The sequence below is a fragment of the Dipodomys spectabilis genome, unplaced genomic scaffold (assembly GCF_019054845.1).
Source record: "Dipodomys spectabilis isolate Male_0828 unplaced genomic scaffold, ASM1905484v1 ptg000145l, whole genome shotgun sequence".
Lineage (NCBI taxonomy): Eukaryota > Metazoa > Chordata > Mammalia > Rodentia > Heteromyidae > Dipodomys > Dipodomys spectabilis.
In genome coordinates, this window is record NW_024870822.1 from 14,607,770 (window position 1) to 14,626,878 (window position 19,109).

Here is a 19,109-nt window from a genome sequence, read left to right on the forward strand (position 1 = left end):
GAAAAAGGGTCAGCCTACCAGATTCACAAAACACTAAAATCCATAAATAAAGCAGTTTCCAAATGGAGAATGTACCTGTTTCAGTTCTATGAGGCAAAATGAAACTTCCTTTTAATTCAATAGCTATGAATTGGATCATAATCGACAAAGGTCTTATTATCTTTCTATTGATTGACTGGGAGTTCCAATATCTTCTCCATGGCAGAGCCAAAGATGTTAAGAAAATTGAAAGCTTTTGTGCCTCATCTTCTACAGAGAGCTCCAGTAGGCTTTTCAAGATGACCTGGATAATTTGTGTAATATTTTGTTTTAATTTGCAAGCCAGTTGTGCTCATTGTGGCTCAGATAATATGGGTCATTTTCACTCCATTTATTCCAGGTAAAAGAACAACTTGCCTGCCGTTCCTGGGTATCTTGTTCTCTCTAGGCTAATATAAAACACCAAGCCCACCCTGTGAGAGAAGCTTTTCTTTACCAGATCATTTTCCCAGAGCGCTGGGGAAACACGGTGAATGAAGGAATAAGATAGGCACAGTTACAGCTTCTCAAAAACCATCCATATCCTTTTCTGTAGCCATACTCCTTTGTTTCAAAGGATAATGATCATTTTGGTATCCGGAAAGAAAACTTGAGCTCCTGTGGATGAATGCAACTAGCCCAAACCAGTGAGTCATTTCCTTCATTTTCAAAAGTTAATCTAGGAGTGTTGAGGCATAACCCAAGTCTGGGAATTTGCATGCAGTAGTGGTAGAGATAAGGGGCAGCTTCCAAGTAGAAATTTCTCTGAACATAAAAGAACCTAGCCAGCCACCAATGTCTCAGGCCTGTAATTTTAGTTACTCAGGAAGCAGAGATGTGAGGATTGCCATTCAAAGACAACCTGGGCAGGAAAGTCAGTGAGACTCTTACCTCCAATTAACCACCAAAAGTAGAGCTGTGGCTCAAGTGGTAGAGTACCAGTTGTGAGTACAAAAAGCTCAGGGATAATACCCAGTTCCTGAGGTCAAACCCCAGAATTGGCCAAAGAAGAGACAGAATGTCCCATTCAGGAGATTGTGAGTTTCTGCTCCTTCTGCCTTTCCTTACCTGGGATGTTATAGGAGGAATGGTGGAAGTGCCATGAATCACAGGGATATACACTCAAGGACGAAGTTCAATATGCTGAAGTTGGCAGATGGAATAAGAAATGGCATCTGTTCTGAAAGTTCGTATTTATCATACTTGGCTCTCCGTGCCCCATCCAGATGACCAGCTGTGGTACCTGCTTTACCCCCAACCTGTATTCCTTTATATTAGGAAGGCTTCAATATGTAGCCATTTCTCCTGAGGTGCTATCCTTCTCTCCAGGAGCAAGTCCCCTCATACTTATGGAAAGTCTCCATGACAATGAGAAATGAATGAAGCTCAGAAACATGACCATTAGCCATGGTAACAACACAAGGCACAGTGGCTCAGGGTTGGGCCCATACGCTGAGTTAAGCAGGACTATGTCCAAGAAACAAAGGTTCAGACCTAAAATCACTCAACCAATAAAATAAATGTTCCTACATAAAAGCCAGCTTGTCTTCATGCTGATTCTATGTAATTTTTTAAAAAATGGTGTCAATGGGGAGAGAATCTTGGAACAGCATTAGCACAGTATTCTCCCCTGTTCTTCTGCATCACAATACTTACAAGGGGTCAGCAGTGATTCCAGTTTTCAAGAGAGCAGGATTGGATTAAGTTAAGGTTTCTGCTATCATTTCTCTGTTTTGAGTCTATCCACACATATAATAGAAGGAGAGAAAATACATTTTTTTCAGATCATTTTCTGGTTTATAGGATATTTCAACAGTGAATGGAGGGTATAATGTGCACATATAAAATTTTTAATTACTTCAGTTATGTGACAAAAATAGCTTAAGATAAAAATAGGAAAGCATTAATTTGATGTATTAAAACTAATAACCCTCGATGTTTCAAAAGAAATTAAAAAGGCAGAGGCTATACACCAGGAACTGATCACAAGAAGTGATTAAGTAAATTTCTTTAAGGCTGAAAAGCTCTTTGCCCCAAGCTAAAAAGTCAAGCAGGGACCATAATGTAAGACAGTAGAATGTAAAGGAATTTACCCTTTCTGTCACCCATCAATACCCTCTTCACCTCGGAAAAACTTGATACCCTTGAGAACCAAATCACTTGTAGAATAGTCGAGCATTATGCCATCTATTCAGTCCAAGAAAGTTACTTTCCTGACCAATACTTCATCATCATATGCTGTTAGTAAAGACAGAAGAAATGGTTGAAATGACAGGAACTGGGCAAATGAAGAAATGCCCAGGAATTACTTTGTCTGCTAGAACTCTAAATTGATACGATAATATTAGGATGGACTCAACATTATGGCACCATACATAAAGAACAGGGCCAGAACTAACCCTCACTCCTCTAGCATGTTGAAGGTAAAAGATCTACAATGATCAGCAGGTAGAAGGCTTTTGGAAAAAGACATTCATATAAGCCAAGAAGTCGTTTGGTCCTGATGAGTACAAATGTGGGTCATGCTTGAGGCCACAAACCCATTGTAATAGTATGAACCCCTGGATCCAAATTATGAGTCCTGTCACTGTGATTCTTAGTGAAGTCTAGTAATTTGCAACATATTAATCAATTATTATGAAATACAATTAGAGTAAATCTGACCTTGGTTTATGAAAGAGATGTTCACTGGATATAGATAATGCCAAAGTGTCATTTGAAAAGAGAATCTAGCATCTCAAATATATAGTTGAACCTAGAGATTACAAGAAATAACAGATAAAATAGACAATGTGTTTACTGTTGTTTGGTGATTGTTAAATACAGTGAAGCAGGGTATTTCATATGTGATATTTTAATGCTGTTTGCTTCTGGTTCTTTGCTGTGTTTCTCTAGTGCCTACAAAGGTGTGGATTTTTAAACATCCTGGATAAAACACAACACACTACCTTAGGCAGTTCTGTTTTCTTGAAGGATCCAGGAACACATTTATCAGCCAGTTTCTGAAAAGTAATTTCATTAAGTCCTTCCTTACCTTCACAATAGGCAGAGTCTCCCTGGATAGAGATGTAACCATTCTTGCATTCACAGGTAGCTTTTGTATTCCAGTTTTTACATTCTGAGTTTTCACCACATTTAGGTGCTTCAGCACAGAAGTTATGACCTGAAAGATGCAACAAAATGTTTGCATAAGGGAAGACTGGAAAAGATCCCTATATAATGGAATATATAATGTATTTATTATGGATCACTATTCACAGCCATATGCAAAGATGAGGTGGGTAAGGAATTGAAGATGAGAAGTAGCAAACTTTGGACCAGTCTATTCTTAAGAGTTTTGCTAAGGTTTTTCCTAACTGAAGGTGCTGATCCTAAATGCTCTTTCTATTATTTTTTTTAATTTTAAATTTATTTATTTATTTTTTGTGAACATACTGTACAGAGGGGTTACAATTACATGGGCAAGATAATGCTTATCAAGCATTGCAGCCTCCTCCTTTGTTTACCCTTCACATCCCTTCCCAGCCTCCCCCAGCCCCCTCGCTTAGTCCTCCCCCCCCCCCCCCCACCAAAGTTGTAAAGTTCGTTTTCAACATGACAACTTGTACTTCTCATTGTTGCAACGGGTCCACCTGTATCCTTAAACGACATGTTTTTCCCCATCTCCTCCACAAATTATACCGACATCAAATATAGTGAAAGCAGGAGTTATACTGTGGGGGAGGGATCTATTATTTCTTAAATGAAATATTGGTCATTTAATCATAATCTTGTCATAAAATATATGACATGGAGAAAATACTACTTAAAATAATTCCATGCGAGTATTATTAGTACCTCTGGGTTTATCTCTCCAGTGAATCTTTCTGCCAACCTCCAGAAAAAAGTGTTCTGGCCAGGTGCTGGTGATGGTTCACACCTATAATTCTAGCAATTCAGGAGGCTAAGATCTGAAGATTGCAGTTCAAAGCCAACCCTGGCAGGAAAGTTTGTGAGATTCATCTCCAGTTACCCACCAGAAAACTGAAAGTAGTGCTGTGGCTCAAACTGGTAGAGCCTTGAGCAAAAGAGCTCAGCGACAGTGCCCAGGCCCTGAGATCAAGCACATGACTAACAATAATAATAATAATAATAATTTTTAAAAAAGAGGTACTCTGAATCTTGTGTTAACTACTCTTTTGTTTGTACAGTTCCATCACATGTAGATATTTATTCCTACACAAATACTTAGTTCATTTGAAGGTTCACATCATACTATATATGTATTGTATGTGTGCCTTAATGTCATTAATATGAGTAAATGTCATTCATCATTGCTGTGAAAAACAGTCTATCGTATAAATATTCTTCAATTTGTTTTGCACATTGAATTGCAAATTCATATATTAGTTATTTGCAGGTTTTGAATTATTAACAAAACTGCTTGAGATTCTGTTGGTCGTGTTCTTGCTGTTGTGATTGTTTGTTACTTATTTGTTTTTCTGAAGTGCCAGGGTTTGAACTCAGGGCTTTCCATTTTCACCTAAGTCATGACTCCAGTTCTTACTGCTCTGATTATTTTTGGGATAAGTTCTCATTTTCTGCCTGCCAGACTAGACAAAGATCCTCCTATTTATGCTTCCTGCTATAGCTGGAATGACAGATGTGTACCCCCACACCCAGATATTATTGTTGGCATGAGTCTCACAATTTTTGTTGTTGTGCACGATCTGGAATGGCAATCTTTCTGCGCCTCCTAATATGCTAATAATATGAGCCTAATATGAGCCAATAATAGGCTCATGCCTGTATTCCTTGACTACAAATTTGCCATTTTATTTGCTCAACATGTCTTCCTAAATCACCATTATTCTTCTCAAGATAACTGTTTTTCCTAAAGCATTCTTTAGAAGTTTCTTTGGTGAAGATCTTTGAAAGAGAGTGACTTCTCAACTTTATCTAAATATATACATCATCCTTAGTTTTGAGTTTGGGGAAGTATACCCATATCCTGTTTCAATATTTTGAAGATACTGTTCCATTTTTATAACTTTTATTACTATTACTGAATAGTCCTCTGGTAATCTAATTTATTCCATATGTGAAATCCTCCTTGATTTCTGTGGAAACCTTTTTTGTGGTAAGTTGGTTTTGTTGCATCTTGTCACATGCTCTTCAGTTTTACTCTAAGGTTCATAGCTATGATTTTATTGTTAGTTTCGATTCGTGAAGGCAAGAACTGGGTAATTGTTCATCATTTCGAAAAATATTTAAATAGCGTCCTTCACCATTCTCTCCTGTCTTTCTTCCTGGAATTCTAACTGGATAAATGTTTTTCTTCGTAGGATCTCTGTCATGTTACTTAGATTGGTTGTCATAAAAATCTTTTTCGTTTTCTCTATATTGTGAATTCCCTGTAACTTCTCCAAGTATCTTTCCATTCATTAACTGTCTTGAGCTGTGCAACATTCAGATCATTCATTAATTCTACTTATTATACTTATTCAACTTATTAAACAGTCTGAAATACTGTTTGACTCTTTTAAAACTGCTCGGTCACTTTTATAGACCCCTATTCGTTCATTTTTATTTTTTATTTCTTTAAATACATTATATGTACATATTACTTGATAATAATTGCAATATATTTAAACTTGTACTTGTAACTGCACAGTTTGTTGTTTAGGTGAAGTACTATACATGATGGTTTCTGTTCTTCTGTTTTTGAGTTATTATAATGTGAGCTCATTTTCTTTGGAATCTAATTTGTGGGAAAATCTTTTTTTTTTTTAATTGTGAACATACTATACAGAGGGGTTACAATTACATGGGCAAGATAATGAGTACATTTCTTATCAAGCATTGTAGTCTCCTCCTTTGTTTCCCCTTCCCATCCGCTCCCCCCCTCCACCCCCACCAAAGTTGTAAAGTTCATTTTCGACATAATGACTTGTACATCTCATTGTTGCAATGGGTCTACCTGTATCCCTATTTAATTTGTTTTTCCCCTTTCCCTCCACAAATTATACCAACATCACATACAGTGAAAGCAGGGGTTATACTGTGGGGGAGGGACATACAAAGCAACAAAGAAATAATCTTATAAATGCATTAGAAATAATTGCATGAAAGAAAAAAAAACATTTGAACACATATCTTAGGGTTCATCTCCCTAACATCACCTTATCTGATCTTTTCTGCTTGACTCAGACATATACTAGATATTGCAAATAAGGGAAACCATGGGACCTATGTTTCTTTGGGCCTGGCTTACTTCACTTAATATAATTTTTTCCAAGCCTTTCCATTTCTTAACAAATGGGGCAATGTCATTCTTTCTGATGGAGGCGTAGAATTCCATTGTGTATATGTACTACATTTTCTTGATCCATTCATCTACTGAGGGGCATCTGGGTTGGTTCCATATCTTAGCTATAGTAAATAATGCTGCAATAAACATAGTCGTGCTGGTAGCTTTAGTGTATTCTTGTTTGTAAACATTTGAGCAAATGCCCAAAAGTGGGATTGCTGGGTCGTAGGGGAGCTCTATGTGGAGTCTTTTGAGGAACCTCCATACTACTTTCCAAAGTGGTTGAACAAGTTTACACTCTAATTTGTGGGAAAATCTTGAGGTTTAGGTTTTATTTATTTGATTTATTTAATTTCTGGCCGGTCGTGAGGCTTGAGTTCTGGGCCTGATACTGTCCCTTAGTTCTTCAGCTCAACACTAGAGCTCTACCATTTGAAACACATCGCCACTTCCAGCTTTTTCTGTTTATGTAATGCTGAGGAATTGAATCCAGGGCTTCATGCATGTGAGGCAAGCACTCTACCACTGAGCCACCTTCCCAGACCAGAGGTTTAGGTTTTAAATGATCATTTCTTCAGAAAGTATTTGTGTTTGCTTCTGTTGGTGGCCTGAGGGAATTATCAACCCAACTTCATTTTACACTTTTGCCTTGGGGACAAGAATTGAGTCACACAGATAGAATAATTTCTAGCCCTAAGCTTTCAAGAATACATTTTTTCCCTCTAGACTTCAATCTAGAGTCTAACTGATAGGCCAGTCTCCTTTTCCACGCAGGACTTTTTCTACTTCACCCCCTGAGGGATTCACCCTTCAATGTTCTCAAACTAGCCCCAAGCCATCTCCTTTTTTGTTTGTTTGTTTTGCCAGTCCTGTGGCTTGAGCTAAGTGGCCTTTGCAATGTCCCTGAGCTTCTTTTTGCTCAAGGCTAGTGCTCTATCATTTGAGCCACAGCACCACTTCTGGCTTTTTCTAAGTAGTTTACTGGAGATAAGAGTCTCAGTAGACTTTCCTGCCCAGGCTGGCTTGGAACCAAGATCCTCAGATCTCAGCCTCCTGAGTAGCTAAGGATTACATATATGAGCCACCAGTTCCCACTGTCTCCTGTCTTTTTACACAGTGTTCACTAGAGGCCAAATCCCAAGCTACCATTTGACTAGAAACTGCCTTCAGATAAAATGTCAATGCCAGTGTACTTGATTATTTCCATGGCATCATATTTTTTTTCAATATTTAAAAACGAATTCTCATTACTCTACTGCCAGCTACACCAACTTAAAAAAAAAGAAAGAAAACTTGTATATATTCTACACTATTTGCAGTAAAGTAGCAGGCATAGGATATACCTATTAAAAAAGTTGTAAAGTTCAAATAGGATAAGACGATCTTTAAATCAGTACATTTTAGTGAATAATAATTACTATAATGCGTCAGGTATTATGGTCTCATAGAAAACAGTGCATCTAAGAATCACAAGATCTAATGTATAATTCAGAGTCTACTGCTAACAAACACAATAAATCACTTCCTTTTCTTTGCTATCTACTAAGCATGGATGACATCAGTGATTTTCACACTGTGCTTCTAAGAGCCCTGGGAACAGATAAGTTGCTGAATAAAGCTCAAGTCCCTGGACCCTTACTAAAATAGGATAGCTATGCTTTTATAGTTTTGACATATGGTTCATACGAACCATTTCTGGCTTAATAAATACAAAAATCACTGGACCAGATAAACTCCAAATTTAATTCTTTTCAATGGTGACATTATAGAACTATATTTTCTCTTGAAACAGAATTTTAAACTAACAATATTTATACTGTACTTAGCCTAAAAGAGCAAATTGTTATTAAATAATGATGATGATGATAATGATGATGATAAAATTTCATTCACCTATCATATACATTGCATTATAAGAGGTATTTTAATTGAAGATAATAGTATTACTTAGCTTGCTAAGATGCTGAGGAAAGCTAAATGGGTCAATGATTGCAAAGCAACTGGAACCATCCCGGATACATATAAAGAGGTCAATAAATTGTTTCTACTGGGATGTTGACAATGAAGATGATGATAATGATGGTGATGGTGATGATAATGATGTCAATCATTATCATTAAAATTCAAAATAATTTCCAATGCTGTTATCCTTAACTTCAACATAAGAAAAGCTCAAACTCACCAATACTTAGCTAACTGAAGATGTCAAGTTCTAAATAAAGTCTGTCTAACTCTGATATCTATTTCCCACTATGTCACATACCCTTCTCCAATAGCAAAACCAAGTAATAAAATGTGACAGATGTAGTCACTTCTTGGGACATCAAACAGCAGAAAGATACATCATCTAAGTGAACGTGGTATTACATCTAGCCTTACTAACTAGGCCTTGCTAACCAGTGATTGCCCTAGTAGAAGCAGAGCAAATATTTAACTTGTTAAAAATCTGAAACATCTGACAGTTGAGAACATTTCTACAAGGACTTGGAAGGAATAATCATTACAACTGAAAGGTCTTAATGAGTTTACTACCAACAGAGCGATTTTAGGTTTCACTGGAGTAAGAGCCTGGACTTCTCTCTGCATGTCAGAATTGATCAATAATTAAGTTATATTTCTCATCATTATGAAGCTTGAACCAATATATTTATCATGTGCATTCTTTGTCTTTGTTTTCTCTCTTTCTTTCTAGGACACTTCAACTGGTTTTTTTTTCTTCCTTCCACATGCATTTGACTACCTGGAAAAAAAGACCCTTCAGATACTATTGTCAACATATATCAAAACATCAGACTTTAAAAAAGAAGGGAAAAAAGAAATAACTTCACACAGTACACTTTAAAAAAAAAAAAACAACGAAAACACCTCTTATTTCCATATCCCTGTTGTCACTGTTTTTTATTTTTGTACCATTTCTGATTTTATTTTGTACCATTATCCGATTTGGGGAAAGGAAGGGGAATAACAAAATGGTGAGACAAAGGACAAAGGGAGAACCAATGCAACAGTGACACTCACAAGACACTATGTTGGAAATGAACTTTACAACTCAGGGTGGAGAAGGAAAGTGTAGAAAACAAGAGAGGGGGTAACACTGTTTGACAAGAAATGTAACCATTAGCTTACTTATGTAACTATAACCCCTATGTACATTGCCCTTATAATAAAATAAATGGAAAAAATTAAAAATCACATTGCATCACATAAATATGTAGTTATTTTTGACCACTCAGAATGAAATTTTACAAATCAATAAACAAATTGTTGGCAGGAAACAAAAAGAAATTTCCAAATGCATATCTCTCCATCAACCATATGCCATATCAACTCAAAATGTAGGGAATTGGTTAAATCTATTTCATGGACAACAAAGAGTCCATGGGACAAATTAAGTTTTATTAAAATACAAGAGTTGGGGTTTTGTTTTGTTTTGTTTTGTTTTTATTGCACTGTTTTCAGTGCTTTCTTTTTTTCTTTTGTTCTTTTCCTTTGGTTTAGCCTCTGTTGTCACTGTTATTGATTTCAGTACCCCTTGTCTTGTATATATGTTTATCTGATTTGGGGAAGTGAAAGAGAATCACAGAAATGGTGAGACAAAGGACAAAGAGTGAACCAACGCATCAGCAATACAAGATACCATGTTAGAAATAAACTTTACAACTTGGAGGGTAGGGGAGTCAGGGGCGAGGGAAAGTGGGATAAAACAAGGGAGGGGAAACAGACAAGAAATATACTCATTACCTTACTTATGTAACTATAACCCCTCTGTACATCACCTTTATAATAAAATTAAATTAAATTAAAAAGTAAAAAGAAATGATATCTACTTTGGAGTCAGGCACCAGAGGCTCAACCCTGTAATCCCACTACGCAGGAGGCTGAAGGCTATAAAATCACAATTCAAAGCCAGGCCAGGCAAATAAAAGTCTGTGTGATTTTTATCTCTATTTGCCAGCCAGCAAAATCTTGGCTGGAGGCATGGCTCAAAGGGTAAAGCACCAGCCAAGCAAGCAAACTAAGCAAGAATATGAGGGACTGAGTTCAAGCCCTAGTACCAGAAAAAAAATGCTCATTGGTTGGGCCTACCAGTGTACCAAAATTATGTTTGCTTTGTGAATGTAGCTTTATTTAAGTAATATTTACTCAATTTCCACTAATCATTCACTCAATATTAATAGGGCAATTATTCTTAATTCAACATCTGACAATAAAGTCAGATGTTTATACACTCTGTCCACAATGTTTTTTGTCACAATGTTTCAGGGACAGAAATTTGAGACGAGGCAGGACACACATTCTCATGGGAAAAAGAAAAAATTTTCACCTTTCAGGAAGAAAACAATAAGTAATCTACCCAGGCACAGCCACAACAATTTTAGCATTTACTGAACACAACTATGAGCTCAACAATCAACTTAAATGTTTTTCATATGCGACTCCATTTAATTCTATTAACAAGTTCATGGAAGTGAATTATTATGTCTGTTTAACAGATGTGACCATTGAAGTTCAGAGTCGTTAGCGCACATGTGGAAGGTACACAAAACATAACCCAGGACTGACTGAAGCCAGATAACTTTATCACTGTGCTACTCCACTCCACTCTCCTCCAAGAGAAACAGATTTCTAAGTCTTCTACAGCTCAGAAGAGATAGAGGACATCCTTTATGCCCATGTAGTTCAAACATACTACAAGTTAGGTTACTTCTTATTTCCCAACTATAATTTTTTCCAGGGCAATTTTAAATCTTAACGGAAAGCATAACCTTTTAACTATTCCACCTTCTTCAGGTAAGTCCACACTTATTCATTCTGGTTGACCTAAAGCTCTCTGCATAGGGACAGAACAACATATGGATATGTGACTTACGAACAGATAGGCAAATGGGCCAGCAAAAAGAATGGGTAGATAAAGACTTAATAAACAGATGGATGAATACACAAGGGCATGAAATCTTCCATCCTAACCCACTGGAAAGCAAATTTGACTTATTTACTAGTCACCATATTTCTTTCCTTAAACATTTTTTTATTGCAGTAAAATTTGCATACCATTCAATTCAAGTAGATAGGTTGATGTTCTTCAATAAATTTACACAGTTGTTCGGGTGTCAGCCACCACTGAGGTTTTAGAACCTTTTCATCACCCCAGCTGGCCAGCATCATTCTTAAAAATCCGACCTCAGCATCTGAGTTGGCTGCTGACTTATAAATCCTCAATTAATTCTCTGTCTTTCAAAATCCTGCTAAAGGCTTTGTCTTTCTTATCTGATGTGTCTGGATAGAATGGCACTTAAGATACACAGTTTGCTTTCCTGGATATTTGTCTTTGGTTGCTAGCCCGTCTTTCTCTCAAGTGCTCCAGTTAAGACTTCAGTTCGGTTTTTTTTCTTCAGGTGGTTATCAATGTGATCTGATACATGAGGCTCCTCAAAATTACCCTCTTCCCTATATATCATTTTCTGTCTTTTATCTCTTATGGATTTAGAAACCGAGAGTAGATGGTAGCAGACACATGCACAATTAAGCTGCCCGATGTTCAAGCTCTTTTTAACTTGAATCTTTTAATAAATGAAACAATTCTATAATTAGAAGCACACAGTGTCATCTGTCAATGAGGACTAATCCAAATATACAAATGCCCTATCATTTATTCACTTCTGCCAACCTATCAAGTATAGTGCTTTACATCTTACATGGATTATACAACAACCCTGAAGATTACTTTATCTCCCATAATACAGGTTAGGAGATTGTGGCTGGAAGTTTACATATCAAAAGCAATACAGCGAGGTCATATTCACAACTTGATTCTAAAGATCAAATTAGGACAATTAAGAAAATATTTCTTCTGAGACTTAAATACATAGGGACACACAAAACTGTTAGCAATTACTCATTTATAAAGTTTAGAGATTGTAACCATTCTTGCCTTGTAATTTATTTTAATTAGTCCATTTAAGACCCAACTTCAGTTTCTGCCAATCTCTCCTGGCCAGAAGTTAAATCTTATCCAACACTTGTCTCTGAAGACATATGAACCCTGATTGAGAATGTCTAACTATTTCTAGGAGCAATAAAGAGGAATTATAGTCCCCTCTATGGGCACAGGAAATAACTCCAAGTTTCTAGGATGTATCACTGACACATCATTACAACCAGTAGCCCATGAACATTCCATGTGAATGCACACACACACTTCTCATGCTCCACTCCACAAATTGAACTCGAGATCTTCCCCCTCCAAACCCATCCTCTCCAAATTCTCCATTTCTATCTTTAGCCCTTTTCTACTCAGACTAGAAAAAATAGAGTCAAAACTCCTCAAATACCATCCCTGGCAAGTTTCATCTGTCTGATTTTCTGTCTTTCTCTTTCTGTTTGTCTGTCTGTCATCTTGTAGTTCCGAGATCAAATCATAGTCCTTGTTTATGATAACCAAGTACTCTACCACTCAGTTATATTCCCAGTCTCTTATTTCATACATATCTCTTGAATCAATCTCCTTCTCTTCCACTACACAACAATAATAATTTTTAAAAATTCTATTCCACACCACTATCACCCCTCTATTGGAAATCATTTCATTCACCATCCTAATCTCCTTTTTGTCTATCTCTAACTTATTTTCCACAAAGATCCATTCAAATACAAATTTGATTGTGTCTCCCTCCCTTAAAAATCTGCAACTTGGAACAAATATACAAGCCTTTGTTCTTCTAGTATGTCCATCTCTATCTATCCAAGGCAGGCCTTGGAAAACTTGTTCTCCCAACTCATGCCATTATTATCCATCTTTACTAGAAATTCAATCTTCAAGTCAATATTAAATATAATCTATTCATGGAAAGGGGGAAGGAACTAGGATTTTGGTTAAAGCATACAAGACTTTACTTAAGCAAATTAGTGAGTTCTGGAAATCTAGTGGACAGCCTGATGAATACAGATAATACTGGAAAATTGCTACACAAGTAGATTTAAATGATCTCACCACATAGAAAAAAATGACTGTGTGAGGTAATAGATCAGTTAGACTGACTCAACAATGTCATTATATATATATATATATATATATATATATATATATACATACATACATACATACATATGTGGAAAGGGCTGAGGATGTCAGTCAAGTTATAAAATGCCTGCTTAGCAAGCAAGGGGCACTGAGTTCTTATCCCACTACTTGCAAAAAGAAAAAAGAATCCATGTTTTAACTGTAAGTTCAAACAATTTTATGTGAATCATATACAAACATGGGGAACAACATTTTTACAAGGAACAACACACACACACACACACACACACACACACACACACACACACACACACATAAAACACCACCCCTGACCCAACACCCATGTACAATGTTCTACTCAAGGAAGCCATTCTTGCTTCCCAATTAGAAAGAAGCTCACCTTTCTTAGAGAAAGTACTATACATATTTGTTCCTCTTGTCCCTAAGACAATATCCCAGTCTATTACAGTTATTTGATTAATATTTACTGTTAATGACTACATTCTTCTGGTCTTTCCAACTTAAGAATTGAAGATGTTTTAGGGCCAGGTCTGGTGGCACATACCAATCTTCCCAGCTACTACAGAGACAGAGACAGAAGAATCATAGATGTAAGCCAGTCTGGGCACAAATAGTGTGAAGCTCTCTAAAAGCAATATATTAAAAAATGACTGGGAGCATTGTTCAAGTGGTATAGCACTTGCCCAGCAAATATAAGGCCTTGAGTTTAATCATCAGTATTATAAAAGCAAAAATTACAGCATATACACATGCAGATACACACATACAAATTACATGAGTATAAATGTGGAGCCATTTGGGGGATGAAGAAGGGGAGAGGGAGGAAACAGAATGATTCAAACACATGGTGCCTATGAAGATAGCATAAGAAAATTCACTGAAAGCTACTAACAGGAGGGAACAGGGGAAAGGAGAGTGATAGATAAAGTTAATTGGACTAAGTTATAATGAATAACTATGAATCACCTTAGAGAAACCCATTTGTATTATTAATATACATCAAAAAACAGAGGAAAGTAAAACAGGCAACACTAAATGTGGGGGGGGGAGAGGCAGCAACAAGAGAGGAGAGGGCCAATGGAGAGGGTAAATGAGGGTGAACATGGTTGAAGTTCCTTATATGCACGTATGAAAACTGAACAATAAAATGAGTTTAAAATCCTTTAAGACAACAGGAGGAGGGAAGAGAGAGGAGAGATGAGGACAGTGGGTTTGACCAGGATATATTGTATGCATGTATAGAAATGTCACAATGATGGGCGGGGAGATGGGAAGGGATGGGAAGGGGAAACAAAGGAAGAGGCAACAATGCTTGACAAGAAGTGTACTCATTACCTTGCTCATGTAATTGTAACCCCTCTGTAGAGTATTTTCACAATAAAAAAAAAGAAATGTCTCCATGAAACCTCCCACTGTACAATTCGTATGCTCATAAGAAGTCACAGAAAACTGGAAGTGCTTTAAAGAAGAATAAACTGAGTCTCAAAGAAGTTAACTACTTTCCCTATGACAATAAAATGAGTAGGTGATAAGACCAAACCTGGTCTCCAGAATCTCTCCGCAGGACTGCTTAGCTGTGATTGGAATCATCAGGGGAAATTCAAGGAGTGTTGACCATGGCCTGAGTAGACAAGCATTCCATCAGCTATAACATCTAGCACATGCCTAGATCTTTCAAAAGAAAGAAACCTTGCTTCTTCCTTCAGGAAACACACTGCTGTTACTCATTGCTTTGGGAAACACACAGAAGAGAAATCATTTGCCACAGAACAGAATCCATGAAAGAGATGCTAAGATGGGTAAAGCCCACTGAGAGCTCTTTGCTAAGTGCTTAAAATAAGCAGATGCTCAGAGAAAGACACACAATCTCCTGAAACAAGCCTTCAAGTTTTACTCCAAACACCTGCTTAATTTCAGTTCATAACCAGGGATATCATTCCTTCACTCAACAAAAATTCATTGAACACTTAGGACATTCCCAGGCATTGCACCAAGCAATAAGGATACAGCAAGAAGAGGAATACCATAGAAACATTGTACACATATCTTTATTACCTTACACTCTGGCAGGGATAAATGGCTCTGAGCATCTCATTACAAAGGACATTATAATGGAGAGGTGCACAGAATTCTGGGACTGTATTACCAAAACAAGAGTCCTAAGGAAAAGGATTGAGGAGGAAACTTCAAGGATGAATGACGTTTGATGGATGAAGATAGAAACTCCCCAAATACATGGAGCAGTAAGTGACCATGAATGTCCAAGGAAATAATGAAGGAACACAACAAACATTAGCGGTCATATATTTCCTCTTCTGGTTAGGATCAATCTAAAATTTAGACTCTCTCTACTGGTCCTCTATCTGCAGGTTTTTCATCATGACCAGTAAACACTAGGAAAATAATTTGCTTTGTTTAAATCTGTTGTCCCCTATTACAATAAAGTGCCCCAGACCACTACTTTCAAAATCATTCACTTGACAATGATGGACATGTATCTGTATGCTTTACTCCTGTGACTAAACAGACCATCATATTCGGTTTGACTTAACACGGCTAAGGTAAAGTAACCCCATATAGAGTCCCAATGCTTGTCCTCAATTTCCTGCCTATAATCTAGTCTCCTGTAGTTTAAGCCATTGCCTTTGAAATTACATGCCTCAACATTCTGAGAAAGCACTGCAAGTTCCTCTACTCTGTTAAATCTGAACAAGTCAATACCTCTTCCCTCCCATAGCACTTGCCCAAACCTTTAAATTCATACAAGTAGCAATCGTTCACAGAAATTATATTCCTCAGAGGTATGGAATCAGCTTGATTTATGAGCTAGTGATGAGAAAAGTGGCCCAAAGATCCTTTATGGAAACCTGGACACCCTTACGTACTCTCCAGTCCAAATAAGGGTGAGAAAATTCTATCAGCCTTCGGCAGACAGTGGGTTGGGCCATCAGGAAAGGTTAAATTCCATATTCAACCAAGTTTTAATCAATTGGTTTCTTTCTGCAATAGTCCATATTTAAGGGTTGTCCTTCCCAAATAAGCCTGGACTTAGTTTCAGGTCTTCTTTCTGGGACAACATGTTTCCTTCCAGAAGCTTCCTAGATTTTCATGCACTGGAGTTCTTTCATGGCCACTGGCTTCATGTCTTCCCTGAGACTTTACTCCCCTTCAAATGTACCCTGCTCCAGGTCTTGCCAGTTGAACCTACAGCCTTGTCCTCAATGTTTAAGTCATGGCTGAAGAACTTTATATCAGAGGCCATCCATCAGTACACAGAGGATCTAACCCATCCAAATACTGTCATTCCTCCATCTGCATGCTAGCTTACATGCTCTTGAAATGCCTCTTTTCCAAGTCTCTTCTCACCTCAAGTAACCTCAAATCCTCTCTTTAAAACCACTTTAATTATAAATTCACCTCAAATGAGAGGGGAAGGCTGGGTTTGGGGGGAGGAAATCATGCAATGCCAAGATGCTTTGGGAGGATCTAATTGAAAAGCATAAAATCTTCAATAGTACAAATAATCTCAACTAATTTCAGTCCAGGCCAGATGACAAGGCAAGTGAGCATGAATTAAAATTACAGATAAACACATTTGGAACAGATGTTGGGAAGAACTTTTTTCCAACACTTGAAGTCATAAACATGCAGCAACACTCTCCAAAGTCATTGGCGACATTGAAGATACAATTAGAGTTGATTATGAAGGGAATGAAAATCCTGAGGAGTGTGTCAAGAATTTGGGGGTGGGCCAAAAGATTGGTATGTTTTCTTCGTGCAGCCCTAAGAATGCATGGTCAAAATTACTGATTTTTTTTCAGCCTTTAACAGAGAGCACCGGATATTCATGTGCAATCTTTTTCTGCTGGATCTGTATGCAAGCCTTTATTACTTCTTTCCAGGAAAGGACATAGATGTCCCTCCAATTGCATATGCCCCAGATCCATCTCATCACCTCACACACCAAGTGGACAGGCTCCTGCCATGGCCATTATCTCAAAGTAAAGAGGAACATAAACAAATTTCATGCTGCTAGTACAAACTGTTCAGATGCATCATAGAAATGCTGCAGCAGTGATCAAGGATGTTCTGGGTGGTACAGCTGGTAACTAACATCATGATCCCCAGCAATTATAAAGAAGCACATGCCCAGTATCCGTCCTCTATATTTCTTTACATGTGTCTTCCCAAACTGATCTGTTCCTAGGGGCATTCTGGCTTTGCTAACAAACCTATGGGTTTAACTACCTGTTTATCCAATTACCCAATATATCCCCAAATAAAAAGAGAACTCTTTGTCATGTTGGTTTGTCGTGTCAGTGTGGGGGACTGAACTCAGGACCTTGTTCTTGCTAGATGAGGGCTCCCCTCTTGAGCTATGCTTCTAGCCCCAAGAATATGTTTGCTTAAGTGTAAGGTTGTGGGTTTAACTCCTAAAAAGGGAAAAATTCAGTTTAAAACTATAGTCTATGCCTTTCATCTTTATTAGTCAATGGGGGTACCAGTAGATACATTCAAAAATGTGTATCAGTTTGGTAAAAAAACAAATTCAAAATCAAACTGGAAGTAATAGTTTGAGAAAATAAGTTGTAACCAATAAAATGTTGTTTGTTTGTGTGTGCCAGTATTGGAGCTTGAACTCAGGGTTTTGAGGTCTTATCTTTTTTGCTCAAAAAAAGTGGAGCCATACCACCACTTCTGGCTTTTTGCTGACTAATCAAAGACTCTTATGCATTTGTCATCTGAGGTAGTTCCAAACCATGATCTTCAGATCTCATCCTATGAAGTAGCTAGGATTATGGGAGTTAGCCACTAGTTCCTTGCCAACATAGGTTTAAATACTACTTCAAATATTTAATCTATGGAGTTTTATCTTATGCTGATAATAATGTCATTTAAAATCACAGATACAACCAGGCGGTAAGTAGCCATGCCTGTAATCCTAGCTACTCTGAAGGCTGATATCTGAAGATCGTGGTTCAAAGCTGGCTTGGGCAGGAAAGTCTGTGAGACTGTTATCTCCAATTAACCAAAAAAAGCCAGAAATGGAGCCATGGCTCAAGTAGTAGAGCACTAGCCTTGAGCAAAAAGCTTGAGGACTATGCCCAGGCCCTGAGTTCAAGCCCCAGGATCCAACACAAAAATAAAAATAATAAATAAAATCCTAGACATAAAAATGACATAAATATATCATGTGATAGGAACAATAGTCTTAACTACATTATCTCCTACACTTAAAGAACCATAAATATAATCATTGGAACAAATTTTTTTTGGGGGGGGTCCGGTCGTGAGGCCTGAACTCTGGGTCTGGGCGCTGTCCCTCAGCTCTTCAGCTCAAGGCTAGCGCTTTACCAATTGAGCCACAGTGCCACTTCTGGCTTTTTTCTTTTTGCTTATGTGGTGCTGAGGGCCTCAGGCATGTAAGGCAAGCGCTCTACCATTGAGCCACCTTCCCAGCCCCTATTTGTTTGTTTTTTAAGGGAAACTTATGGATATTATATTATCATCCAACTGGGACAGAAAGTAAAATCTACTCTTGCAATTTCCTCACTTGCCCAGTCTAAAGAATTGTTCTATGAGTTGGCTCATCAGAGTCTTAATGACAATAAATCTTCAAAACTTCAATTCCCCAGGCAGGCACAAGAAAGGTTTCAGGTTAGACTTGAATTTCTGAGGAATGATACTCTGAGGGGATAATATTCCTCAGACTAATGACTTGACTGACCCACAGTGAGACAGACAGAGATGATAAATGTG

The 19,109-nt window shown here is 37.5% G+C and overlaps 1 protein-coding gene across 1 annotated transcript in view; it reads right to left on the bottom strand.

Annotated features, from left to right (window-relative positions):
* The window catches only part of Nell1 (neural EGFL like 1), an 837,848-nt gene that overhangs the window by 580,871 nt on the left and 237,868 nt on the right, over nt 1-19,109 (bottom strand). The window contains exon 12 of the mRNA XM_042691722.1: nt 3,053-3,181. Coding sequence (XP_042547656.1) covers nt 3,053-3,181 — 129 coding nt within the window. The remainder of the gene's footprint in view (nt 1-3,052; nt 3,182-19,109) is intronic.